General features: G+C 34.1%; 1 protein-coding gene across 1 annotated transcript in view; it reads left to right on the forward strand.

The window, feature by feature from the left end:
- Nucleotides 1-11,783, forward strand: part of LOC129807264 (GATOR complex protein MIOS) — a 72,483-nt gene extending 60,700 nt beyond the window's left edge. Inside the window, exon 4 of the mRNA XM_055856411.1 lies at nucleotides 10,926-11,783. Coding sequence (XP_055712386.1) covers nucleotides 10,926-11,695 — 770 coding nt within the window. The 3' untranslated portion in view covers nucleotides 11,696-11,783. The remainder of the gene's footprint in view (nucleotides 1-10,925) is intronic.
- Nucleotides 11,784-13,968: the final 2,185 nt, after the last annotated feature.

Consider the following 13,968-nt stretch of genomic DNA (forward strand, 5'->3'; position numbering starts at 1 on the left):
AAATTATAAGAATAAAATTGACTTATATTTTTTTAATTAATATTTAAAAAAAAAAATAATGTTTATACAAAGTACTTGAAAGTCTAATCAAGCCTATAACACTATTTTTTCGCTGTACTTCTTTAAGGCTTACCATTTCAGATGCTATTTAATCCTATTAATTAACCATAAAATCGCCCAAAATATCTCGGAATTCAATTCAATTTCGGATACTTAAAGATTAATTATCGGGTAATAACAGGTTCATTGCAACTTCATAAATCCATGGAACTGGTTCAAATTAATCAAGTTTCTAAGACTTTTGCCAATGAACCCAGACTTGCCTCAATTGATTATTTAAGAATACACTCTCTATATCTAGACAAATCTTACCCTTTAACCTTGAGAAATCATCATTAGGAATGATTCAAGGGCATTTTTGTAGATGAACAAATATACATGAACAAAAAGAGATTGTAACTCTTTTTGTTTTTGTTTTACACGATTTTTAAAGAGTTTAAGGAGGTGAGGTGAAAAAGAAAATGAGGCTATTTACACCGCCGCATTAGATTGGGATTAAACTGTTCCAAAATCGGATTTCGGATTAATTAAGTCTTAATCTAAGGCAGTAATCTAAACGATTTCATTGAGGTCATTTAGACTGTCGTATTAGATTCTTACTGAGTTGTCCCAAAAACTGATTTTGGGACAATTTAATCTCAATCCAATCCGGCGGTGTCAATGGCCTCAATGTCTTTGCGGAACTAGCAATAAGATAGTAAAAATTTTGATATTCTAAAAATTTTTGTCTAAAATGTCTATAAATACAATTAAAATCAATTCAGACTTTATTGATAATTTGGAATGCTACTTGTTTCCCCCTGAATTACCCTTTTATTACGTAAATTTAATCAAACTGAGTGCTTTTTCTCGCAATGTTTTATTTTACGAAATTTTTGTCATTTTATTCTTCCCTGCCAAAGACATAAATGTATATTATTGTTTTGGGTAATCGTTACACTGATATATTGCCATTCCAATCCGTGTCATCTTCTAATTAACTTATATTGCACATGATAAAAAAATACCTAAAAAACGCGGGTATTAGCGATGTGTGCCAAAAGTAAATATTGGGGATAAATCAATGAAGTGATTTTGTGATTTTGCCTATATGTAACACTTTCATGTAAAATATCAAATTAAAATATGACCGTCCATCGATAGCTTTAAATGAGTTTGATGTACTAAAATGACTTAATTTTTTGTTTTAATTTTCACTGAACAAATTACGTATTTATTATCTAATAATTTGGCCAAATATTATTTTTTGATTAACCATCGATTTTCGATTACATAACCAAACTTTTCACCTTTCCATTTATTTTAATATGTTTAAATAATTTTAATAATAATTTGTTAATACATCGCGTTTGGAAAGAACTAACATTGAATACTTATTAGAGACTATTTATACACATTAACAGATATTAACGACTTCAAATCTTCGACTAATCCCCATAATTGACTTTCTTTAGCTTAAAGAGGTGGAAGCACTTTAAGCATCTAATAGTAGGTGAGATTCCTAATAATCTCAGCCACTATAATCCTCAGGAAATTTCATGTCCTCCAATTGAGTTTAAACTTTGCCAAAATGTTTCTCACGACTTCCTGTTCACAAATATATAAGGGGCTAAAAACTTTCCTGGCTGCCACACAACTTCAGTTTACGATTAGCCAAAATTATTTTATGAAACAGTTTTTCTGGAAGAACTGTTGAATTTTGGACGTCCGGAGTGTACAGTATCATCTATATACTAAGGAGAAACCGTATATTACACTTGTACTAAATTATCGACTAATTTTTTAGACATCAGACATAAGTGATGCTAACGACACATATATACCGCACCTACGGCACACATGTTTGAAGTTGCATTTGTTTTATGCGTTAGTCATCTGTTAACACTTTAAGGGGTTACATGGGTCTCTGAGGTCAAAAAATAGGCCTTTTTTCTGATAATAATTTATTGTGTCGAAAATATTTTAGAAATACCAACTTTTGGGATATGAAAGAGTAACTTTAGAACTAAATTTAAAAAAAAATGAAAATTCGACCTTCTCAGGTTCATCTGATGTACTATAAAGTAAAAAAAAATTAAAAAAAATGATTTTTTGACCTGAGAGACCCATTTAACAAATAACCAATAACAGTATCAATATATTGCAACTAAAAAAGGAGTGGCAAAGCGTCCCAGTCCCAGACTTTGCGAAGTACTCAAACTCGTGACTTAGATGCTATACATCAAAAGTATTTTTGCATTATTTACCTTTTCCGGTATTCGACCAAATCTGACCCGATTCATAAATCACACAAAAGATTGCCCAAAATAATTTTAAGCGTAATCTAATAGGTTTTTGTACAAAAATTGCTTATCAGTTTATAACCGGTTTATTACCTGTTCACAACCGATTTGAACCGACTTATAAATCACACAAAACATTGGCTCAAAATACACCTCAAGAGCAAAATGTATACTTAGATCTTAAATAAATATTAGTTATCGAATATGAACCGGTTCTGAACTGATTGGAATGGATTGGAACCGGTTCAGTTTTATCGGAAATTCCGAGACCTTTTCAACTATCATAAACATGATACCAGTCGGTTGAGAAATATGCCCTCTAGAGCCTTTTTAACCTTTGACCTTGAAAACCCGTTTTTAGGAATGATTCAACGGGATTTTCGTAAAAGGACTGAATCCTCTCGTTCAGTAATAACCTTCCCGATTTGAGAACTCTCTCCGGTTGAGGTTTTTCTTTACCGATTTGAATGTATATCAGAGAGAACTTACCTAAAAACCCGTTGGAAGTTCGAACGTTTAAACCGACAAGTTTCATAAAAGTGAGCAACCCAGCGAGCACCAAATGCTAAGCTTTTTCAAATCAGCTGAAAACATATATTTTTTCAGCTGAGCTCTGCTGACCTCGAAGTTACACTAGCGATCGCAGTGGCAATTAGTCAAAGTTATTCTTTTTCCCCAATCGAGTGAGAGACTTTAATGCACTTGGTTTTTGTCTTTGCTGAGTTGAGTAGAAGCTAAGGTTAACCTTTTCCATTATTACAATTTTATGATTCTTACAATAACCACATTTGACATTAAAAAATAAAGCAAACAATTTAAAATTCACAAAAATTTTAAAAAATCATATTTATAATATATTTTGAATAATATGTATTCTTAAACCTTTTCCGACCAATAAATTTAATTTTTTTATCTAATTTTATCAAAAAATATTGTGAATTCATTTATAAAAAAAATACTACACCTAAATTAAAATTGCATTGCCAAGAATTCTTGTCCGCTGTGATTTTAGAAAATTAATAACTCAAGAAATTCTTGGGAATTCTCAAGATATTTTGATATTTAATGAATTCTAAATTCGAGAAATATTGAAAAAACTTCGGAACCTCATGGAAATACCAAGAAGATCAAGAACATGTAGAATTTAGAGCCTCTATAATTTTTATTTAATGGTATACACAGTCTACTCAAAATTATTTGAAATGATTTCCAACAAATTAGCATATTTTCCTGACTTTAAAGGTATTTAAAAACTCTCTTCTAAAAAATATAAATGCATATCTTTTTAATTTAAAAAATGAATCATCAAATTGAATAAATTTTTCATTTAAAAAAGAATACGTACAGTATTAAAAAAACGATAATTATTGGTTTGTTATTTTACCACGATAATAAAAGTAGTTTTTTGCGTAAAAATACGCTTTAGAAAATTTATAATCGAAAATTTATAAATAGAAAAGTGCAGCATATACATTATGCATATGCATCGTGCACGGATCATACATTTATTTCACTTGTAAAATATAAAACATTTTATAACATAAAAAATATATATTTTCCGCATTTGCCGCAACAAACAAAAACGCTTTTATGTAAATTTTTCAACTTAAATTGTGATAAAACAATTATATTTTATTTTGTAGTATCCATAGAAATTTTTTTTTAGTATTTTTAAAAGGCATTATTGAACTCATTAACTCTTTCCGGACCGCAGCATATACTGTAAGCCAATTTCACTTTTTTTTTAAATCAAAAATATCTTTGCTCAGAAATTACAGTAGACTCTTTCTCAATCGGGAATATGGGGCAAAATGTCATCCGGTTTAGCGATAGAATTGAGCGTCAAAGCCTTTGTAAATTCCACAAAGGGCGCTCAATTATAAAGAATCACGATAAAATAGGAAGAACTACAGCGAATTTGAGCGAATTAGGTTCATAATTAAACGTGAAAATTGTCAACAAAATTCGTCGCCCGATTGAAAAAGATCCGATTGAGTGAGAGTCTATTGTAATTGAGGTCCTACAAAAAAATATTTTACATTTAGACATCCTTATAGTTTGTAATCATTCACAAGAATAGGATTTTTATCAGTTCTGAATAATTAAAAAAAAAGCATTGTTTTCCACAAAGTATTCATATGCTGCTTTGTGTACTCAGAGTCCCAAAAGAGGCGAAAGAGTTAAGTGGGGGAGTCACAAATTTTAAATGGATTTTTTTAAATGCATCTGGAACTTTATTTACCATAAAAAGTTAAAAAAGTAGAAAAATCCTGTTTCAAGATCAATTACAATAGTTGTGACCGACTGTGAGCATAATACATCAATGGCTGTTCCAGGAAAGATGCCAATATTTAATTGCGAAAATTGAGGAAAATATGCTTTTTGCAAAAGAAAAAACATATTTTTCATAAATAATGAATAATTTTATAACCCCCGACTGAATATTTGCTCAGAAAAAAAATATTTTTTTTTCTCGGGAAAATAATGACGCAATTCACTAAAAAATGCAACATTTTTGGTCGGGAGTATGTTTAATACTCTTATTTGACCATTCTCTATAGGCAGCATACCGCAGCATAATTCCTATAATAATATAAGTAATAAAAATCGTGATTATAATATCCCCCAAGTTGATAAATAATTTCAGGGGAAATTCCAAGTCCATTTTGACATTTTGAGAGAAAAAGAAAAAAAATGAAAGAGAAAATTTGCTGCTAAATGCTTCCTGGCGCCATCTACCGGCAGTATTTAGTTCTGCCATCATCCACTGCGAGCGCTAAACAGTGCCATTTTTATGTATTTGCTTAGCACTTTTTGTTCGAGAGCTGCTGATTGGCCAGCAGACCGATTCAGCAAAAAAATGCTGAAAATCCTATTTTATTCTGCTAACTGTGCTAGCTGGGAAGTTCTCTCTCTCTCTTGTTTTACGTTTTGGCTATCAGACTCAATCAAGTCCATATAGCCATTTCGCTCACTCTTATTTACATACGAGTTTCATTTGTTGTCTTTTTTCCCATATGTTTGTTCCTCTCATCTCTCCATATCATTTTTCTTTTTGCTCCATCACAAATCCTTTTTTGCTCCCTTATCTTTTATCATACTTCCTTCTTGATATTTTTGCGTTTAGTTTGTAACTTTTAAGGACGGTGAAAAACCGTTTTCCAATTATTCACCGGACGCGCTTCGATCAAGGATCGAACCAAGGGCCTCTGCATCACAAAGCCAAAACTTTGCCCATTGAGCTACCGAGACCCCTGTGAACAAGTTCATGAAAAGGACATTGTTGACGATTGAAGTGTCAAGAATATTGAAATTCGAAATGGCAGAACAACTAGCGCTTAAGCGTCTGGTATATGAACTTGCACTTTAGGCTTTCTGTAGAGTATCTTTGTCTCCACAAAAGACTATTGCTGAACGGAGCCCATTGATCCTACGATGGACTTATGGGGGGTCCCCCGGAGGCCCCAAGTCTCTATCTCTAACCGTTTGGCCTCTAGGCGTAGTAACGGCAGGACAGACGTTCAAACAGCGTGACGACGTTTCTCAGAAATCGCCTGAAACGCGAAGATATGTTGAGAAAATTGATCTCCGGGGGGTGGAAGGTGTAAATTTATTGGGGTGAAAAAATCGATGAATTATATTGATATTGCGATATCACTGTAGAGTTCGAGCACTAAAATAGTATATTTTTCATAGTTTCCTACTTATTTTTCAACCTTACATCCTATGAAGCTGAATATACGCGAATTGACAGCAAATTTAGAATAAATTTTGATTGAATTGAAAAGCTTACAGATGTCGAAAATAGCAGTTTTTTCTGAAAAAATTTAAAAAATTACAAATATTACGATTTTTTCAGATAAGTTTTATAAACTTTACTGCAAGTATAATAAATTTTATGTAAACTGTGTAGGAGATCTGTACTAAATTTAAGACAGTTTCTGCGTAAAAACACAAATGTTCAGGTTTTAAAGTTTCATATTTTTCACACAAATTAAAATTTTTTCTCACTTACCTTTCAAGGCTGTTGCTTAAATCTTAAAAAAATATGCAGTTTATCATCACTAAAATAATTTTAAATTTATACTCAAAGATGTTTAAAAATATAAACATTGTTTTGTGTCCAATATGGGACATATATAGTTTTTCAAAGTTTCTCGTCCTCTGGGAACTCTTCCAAGGCTTTTTCCACAGTATCACGTGTTCATAGACGCTCTGTGCTTTTTTGCCTCTTTGGCATTCTACAACAACTAGAAAGTGAAACAAAAAAATATATATAAAATTTTAAGAATGACAACATAAGTCCAAATTTGCATACTGTACTAAATTAGGTATATTTCCCTATATATTTTATACTTTTTCATTTGTTAAGTTTCAAAAAATGATTGCATTTGGTTTTATATCCAAACTAAAAATTAACTTGAGAAAAAATGTGTCATGTTTTTGTAGAGAAAGAGCATGAGAATGCTCCGTTCTTGCCTCGGGACTTATTTAGTTTATTGTGCTAAAAGAGTTAAGAGTTCAAAATGTGACTGACCTAGATTTCCGTTTAGATATACATACATTTCTACCCATTTTTATGACTATTCTAAAATCCAGGACTGGGGGTGCGATAGCTTAAACTTTCAAACTGTTTTTTCTCATTGTTTTGTGTGAGCTAATCAAATTTTACTGCTTCAATTCAAAGGAAGCAGTTATCTATATAAAATTCGTTTTTAGTTTTTTTTTCAATTTGTCATAGTCCTTTATGAAACCACGCGGATGACACGAACAGTAAAATAGTTCCTCGATTTTTTCTCCCCAAAAATTTTCACCTTCTGTTTGTTTCTCTGCCGTCTGTCCGTGTGGCCATTACCATACGGCTAAAACTCAAACGGTTAGAGATAGAGGTGTGGGACCTTCGGGGGATTGTCCCATAAGTCGACAGTGGGACCATTAACATAACCCTCATTTTCCCTCCATTCCTCTCCTTTACCACCAAAACCATGTTTTTAGATGAGATTCTTTACAATCTCAGCTTTTGTAGTCCGATGTGAAATCCGACCTCGTCAGATCGTGTCCAAACTTTGTTTAAATACGCTTTGATACTCATTTGATTACGAATATTATGTGTGTTAAAAATCGATTTTAGTGAACGTCCATCCCGTCCGTCCTCTCTGTAGTACAAATACTTCTAGAGAGATAACGGAAAGAGATATCGAAAAGCAGTTTTCGGCAAAGGTTAAATATCGATTTGCGGTCAGAAGTAGGTAATGTCAGATCCATCCCCCCTCTCCACCCCCTCTTCAGACATTTTGGAACACCCCAAAATTTCATTTTCTCAATAACTGAGCCCCTATGGCATTGATCGATTTCAAATTTTAATGCGTTTATAGCTGGACTTAAGAGCTTTCGATTTAAAAAAAAAACTTAAGCCCCCCCCCTCCTTCATGACACCCCTCACGAGAAATAGAAGGGGTCAACAATTTAATTTTTAAACGGCAATATCTCTGGTTTTACTAATCATATGAATTCGATTACTCGTAATCCAAAAAGCAATTTTCAAAAATTCGATGTCGAATATTTCGAAAACTAGACAATGCTTTTTCTTTAAAATTTGGTATTTTGTAACTGAATTCGAGACTTTTGACGATTCCTTCCTCGATGTAGCCTGACTTTAGCTATAACTAGAAATGTCTTGAACGGACAAGAAGGGATCTGGTCATTTCATCGAAGGCATTTCGATGAAATTTTAGTTTATCACAGTGCCCGCTCTCTAATCCGGATCGGCGTAATTCTGACGAGTTCTCGACGGTTACATTTAAAATCATTTTGAGGTCATGTATGCATGTGTGTTCATCAATGAAAATGAATTATCCTGTGATGTTTCTGTTTAACTCTTTCCGGACTACAACATATCCAGCGAACGAATTTCAGTAAAACTCACTTTATTGTAAGTCTTAGTGGTCAAATATGATACTTTTGTAGAGAAAGAATTTTTTCCGCCTCTGGGAAATTGGAAAACTCATGGGTACTCTCGTCCCCAAAAGAACGAAAAGGATACAAACTTCAATTTTCCAAAAGCCAATACAGTGCTGTCTCTCTATATGCACACTCTCTATATGCACAACTTTTGTGTCGGTTGCATTCAAAATCAATTTGTTTACATTTTGAAAAAGTAATAAAGAAAATTATTTTCTTGATATCTAATTTTTCTTGTTTTTAATTTTCTTAATTTTATTTTTTCTGTCTCATATTATATTTAAAATAACACGGGAAATTCTAGAACAATAAAAAAATGATAATTTAATAAAAGAAAGAAAAAAACCGTTGGGAATTTCAAAAAAAGTTGTGCATATTCAGAGAGAGAACTGTCAAAAAAAGTACCCAAACTGTGCATATAGAGAGACAGTACTGTAATATCAATTTTGTGAATTATTTTTGCGTGTCAAATGACTCCTTTACAATGTTGATAACTAAAACAAGAAAAATTACTGACCAGTATCTTGTGGGATGTCCAGGAAGTGCTAAAAAAGACACCCAGCTCTTGCTTGCCAACAGATTCCTCAAAATATTTCACACAAAAACACTTTAAAACACATTTCTCTCAACACGATGTTATTGTAGACACATTAAGCTTTCTCAAAAGCATAAAAGACACTTCCTAGACAATCAGAATTCACCAAAATTAGGAAGAATAGGAAAAACTTCCCTGAAAACAATCTCCCCCTATAGTCAACGGCCGCGTCGATTCCATTGGATTTCCAGCAGCCTTTTCTGCCTTGTCCGCTGATTTTACCGCTAAAATTCCGCGTGGAATTCCCTGGATTTTGCCGCTCAAAATCCGCGTAAGCTTCCGAGATGGAATTTGACGCTAAATTTCTTCCTAGCGTTCCATAGACGTTTGCGGAACTCTGTATAGAACCGTCTAAAAAGAAATGTCCGCGAGTTTCCATGGACTTTTCTCTAACGAATATTTCCACGGCTTTTCCTATGGATTATTAGCGTATAATCGGCAGTCAGCCCTTTAAAAATTCGGAAAAATCCTCTATATTTCCACGAAATTCTCCGTGGAAATTTCCATGCAACGGCCTTAGAGGCTTCCGTAGTTTAATATTACGGAATTCCACGACTTTTCCAGTGGATTTTTTAAATATATTTTTCTTCAAAATAATTCCAAAAATTAATTAAAAATTTCGTGGAACTTACATAGAGAATTTCCACACAAAAAAAAACATCCACAAATAAATGGACGATCAGTGCCAATTGGCAGCTTTGAACTTGGAGAGTATTCATCTATCAGACGAACACTAAATTGTTCTACTTTTGAGTTGAAAATATTGCTACCATATCGTTCATTTGAGTATGTCTAGCTCACAAGAATTATAGCGTTAGGGCGAAAAATAATAGCACAATTTTCGCGCTTACTTCCATGGAGTCTTGGTCGGAAAGATATCAGAAAATATACTCGGAATATTCAAAGGAAATTTTGAATCAATTTCCAGGGAATGCTCTCAGATATGTTGCAAGAAAATTCCTCGTACTTTTTTTTCTAGGAAATCCACGCGAAAAAAACTGATAACTCCGCAGAATTCCAAGCGGAATATTAGCGTTTATTTCCACGGAAACTCGCGGAAAAATAGAAGACAAATTCCAGGGAATTTTCTGTTAATGTGAAACTTTGCGGCTGATCGCCTACAGGGCCCTCGCTGCCAAATGTCAAAATTATCGGCCATATTGGCAAAAATGTCGCTCCCGCTTGGAATTTTCTTACAGGGTTGGTGTTAAAAAGCAAAAGGCGGGCATTGGCGGGATAACCTTGCATTAAACCTCTAGATTTTTGGGGACGAGAGTACCCCTAAAGTTTGAACAAGTTTTTTGAAAATTTAGGAAAAAATTGTTTTTCGAATTTATATAATCTGTAATTGTTAGTTATCATACTTATTGGCCCCGAGAGGTTTTTCCTTATTCTGGTCTAAAAATATAAAAAAAGTCAGAATATCTGCAAGGAAGCAGAAAATCGAAAATTCACGATTTTTGACCAAGAATATCTTAGCTCAGGAGTTAATTGGGATCCTGCAAAAAATATCCTAGATTTGAACATCCTTATAGTTTGTAATCATCCAGAAGAATCGGATTTTTATCGATTCTAGATAGTCTAAAAAAATTATTTTTTCCATGGGTACCCAGAGTCCCAAAGGAGACGAAAGAGTTAATGAAGCTGGGGCGGTTTCTTCTCTTCCAAAAAATAAGATCGCAAGAACAGCTTTTTTTGGCCTCCACATTCAGAATCCCCTTTACCTTAAAGTCTTTTAAAGAAACTTGTCATTTTTCAAAATTTTTATTAGAGACTTCAATTCACCTTTTAAAACTGATGTTATAATTGTTTAACTCAAGCTTGATTAATTTCAGAATTGAGGATGATAATTGATAATTTTTGAAGTTAAACAATTTCCTGTCTCTACTGCATGATAATGTTGTTGTAAAAGCTTTTGTATAAAGGAGTAATTGTTCAAAATCTATCATAAATTAAATGGATTAATTGTGTATTGTTTGGGAAAAGGGGAAATCTGGGTTGTGCAATAATTGTCTTAACATCCACAGGAGATCGAATGGGTTTTGCTTGTGTCTTCCTGTCGGATCAACGATTATCGGATTATGTCAAATCGTCTATTCAGTCATGCATCGAGAAGGGTGACCTCAATGGTATCCTCCTGACGGGTGCCACCAATGAGGGTATTACCTTGCTCCAGAGTCACCTGGATTGGACGGAGGATGTGCAAACAGTGGCCTTGATTGCTGTTCACTTTATGCCGATCGATCTGATTCGGGATTATAGGGTGCAGTACTGGATCACGAGCTATCAAGATCTGCTGAATACTTGGGGTTTGTGGGAACAGAGGGCTCAGCTGGATATTCTTTTGGGTGCCATTAGGTCTCCGCCGCGTGTCTCCAAGTCCGTTTTTCTCATGTGTAGCTTCTGTGGGAAGAATGTGAGTGGATGTATTCAGGAGGAAGTGAGAAGTCGCACGGGTACGGCGCATGTGAACAAATTGTCATCCTGCCCAAATTGCCGGAAGCCACTGCCACGGTGTGCTCTGTGTTTACATCATATGGGCACAACGACAGGTAGTGCAGCCAGTCAGCATCTCTGTGGAGGACACAGTGCACTTGGATGGCAGTCAAGACCGTTCTCCAAGTGGTTCTCTTGGTGCCAGACCTGTCGACATGGTGGCCATACTGAGCATCTGGCTCAGTGGTTTCAGAACAATTCCGAGTGTCCTGTGACATCGTGCAATTGCAAATGTTTTGCCGTGGACCAACCCATGCCAAAATTCCCCACGGAGAATCTACAAGCTACACATACGGCATAGAACCATAAATAAATATATTACTGCTACTTTTTTTTATACTATATAAACAGTTTAATAAATTTGACATGTTCAGCATGTGATTCCAACATTCTACAAGACTCACATGAGTGAAAAGATTTCAATGCATTTTCCCCATTTTCCCAGAAAAGGGGAAAATATTTCGAAACTTATTCTAAATGTGTCCAAAGGAGAAAAAAGCAGGTGGGTAACATTTAACATCGTCACAGAATAATAAATTTTGAGCAGAAATAGAGAAAAGTGGGCCAACACGTCTATATTTTATTTTTCACGTGCTCTTTTAAAAGACCTGAGAAATCTCTAATCAGCATATTCTTAGGGAAAATTGACTTTATAACGAATTCGTGTTCAGTTGGTCTGTTTTATCTTGGAAGGTAGAATATTGACATTTTTCACTTGCAAATTTTTGTTTCACGATTCCTTTTCTTAAAATAAATTTTACTTCGCATTTTTTTCTTAAATTATGGGTGGAACAGAGTTATGAAAAAAATGTACAAATCAAATTGCGTACACGGTAAAAACTTTTGGACACTGACCAAAATATTGGAACAAATTGGAATGGGAACAAACTTTTTTGGAGCAAATGTGTACCTACAAAAGACATTTATTTGTTTAAACTATTTTTTTCACGGTTTTGTTACAAAATTTAATAATAATTCCATTACAATTTTCTTTGGGAACAAATTTGATATGGTAAACTATACACTGTTGGTACACATTTAATCTTATGACATTCCGTAGTAGTGTGTCTTTGCAAAATGGCGTCGATCGTGTGAAATGAAAGAATCGTGGTGGAAGTTTGGAAGATAAAAGATAAAAGTGAGCAAAAAAAGGTGGTCTTGAGTTACTCAGAGGAAGAGAATCATCCAAGTTACGGGCACCTGATCCAGGAAGGTAAGGTTGATAGTATAAAAACACCAAATTTTTGTTTTTCTGTCTTCGTATCTTCATAACCTCTAATTGCCTGCATATTTTATAATTTCAGCTTGTAATTCATTTGATTTGACATATACAGGATTCGAGTGCCATCTCGTTGATTCTGAGGGATACACTCTTACACCAGGAGTGTTTGAGTTGGAATGGCAAGAGCTAAACAGGACAGTTGAGTTGAGGGAGGCGGCTCCGTTGAAATCTTTTCAGCCTTCTCCGGATCAACCTTCATCTTCGGCATCTCCGGATATGCAAATACTCCCCACATCAAATATACAATCTGTTCCTTCGCCGACTACCCAGTCTGAAGATTCAGATGATTCACTAATTTCCTGTTCCCTGACATCGTCAAGTGGTACCGAACATGCTCAAGTCACCATCGCAATTGAGGCACTCAGAAGACACTTCCAATGTCACACAGTGATTGTGCATAAGGACTGAAATTCTTAATAAAAATATGAATGTTTTTATTATAATATTATTCCTACATTTGGAACATAATTGATCCAAAAATTTGGGTGTCCGTGGACGAGCTAATTTTTAGAATAAATTCATTACAAATATGAGGATGTTTTTGAGTGTAATAGAAGGTACAAATTTATTCCAAAAATTTGGGTGTCCGTGGACGAGCTAATTTTTGGGACAAATTTATTACTAATATTGAGTATCTTTCTGAGTCTTGTAAAATGAACAAGATTATGCCAAAAATTATGGTGTCCGTGGACGAGCTAATTTTTGGAACAAATACGTGCCGAAATTTTTTACCGTGTAAATACCCAACTAATTTCTGGCCAGGGAAGTGACATTATCTCTGAAAAATGCGACCGATTTTAGTGTAAATTTTTTCCTGTTTTCGTACACATTTCACGAGATATCTCCAAAACTACGTAGGTTACTGTCGTGTATTGAAATTAGCAAGTGACGGTAACTGCTATTGTACTAAAATATGTACTAAGTTTATAATTATTGTACATAGAGGGAGTTAGTGTTAGTGAAAGAGTGAGGTCACTTGCAGCTGAACCTTTGGAGAAAACATCTAATAAAAGTAAGTCTGTAAATAAAGTTTAATTTCCTTCCCCAAAAGTGTGTGTTCATTCGTATCAGCTGAAAAACCCACTCGACCACCACGGATTTATCAGTTACTAATTTATGGTTTTCGGTTGCCTCTTCGTTATTAAATTAGCTTTTATCTTGTATTTAAATTATTTGCTACAGTAGAGTCTCGCTATAGGCCATCGCTCTATAGTCCACAATTAATCGACTGTTGATTTCAAAACACTGATTTTAAGTTAGGTTATGTTTTTCAGTATGCGACATGCATAATT

This window comes from Phlebotomus papatasi, chromosome 3, assembly GCF_024763615.1.
Source record: "Phlebotomus papatasi isolate M1 chromosome 3, Ppap_2.1, whole genome shotgun sequence".
NCBI classification, from domain to species: domain Eukaryota; kingdom Metazoa; phylum Arthropoda; class Insecta; order Diptera; family Psychodidae; genus Phlebotomus; species Phlebotomus papatasi.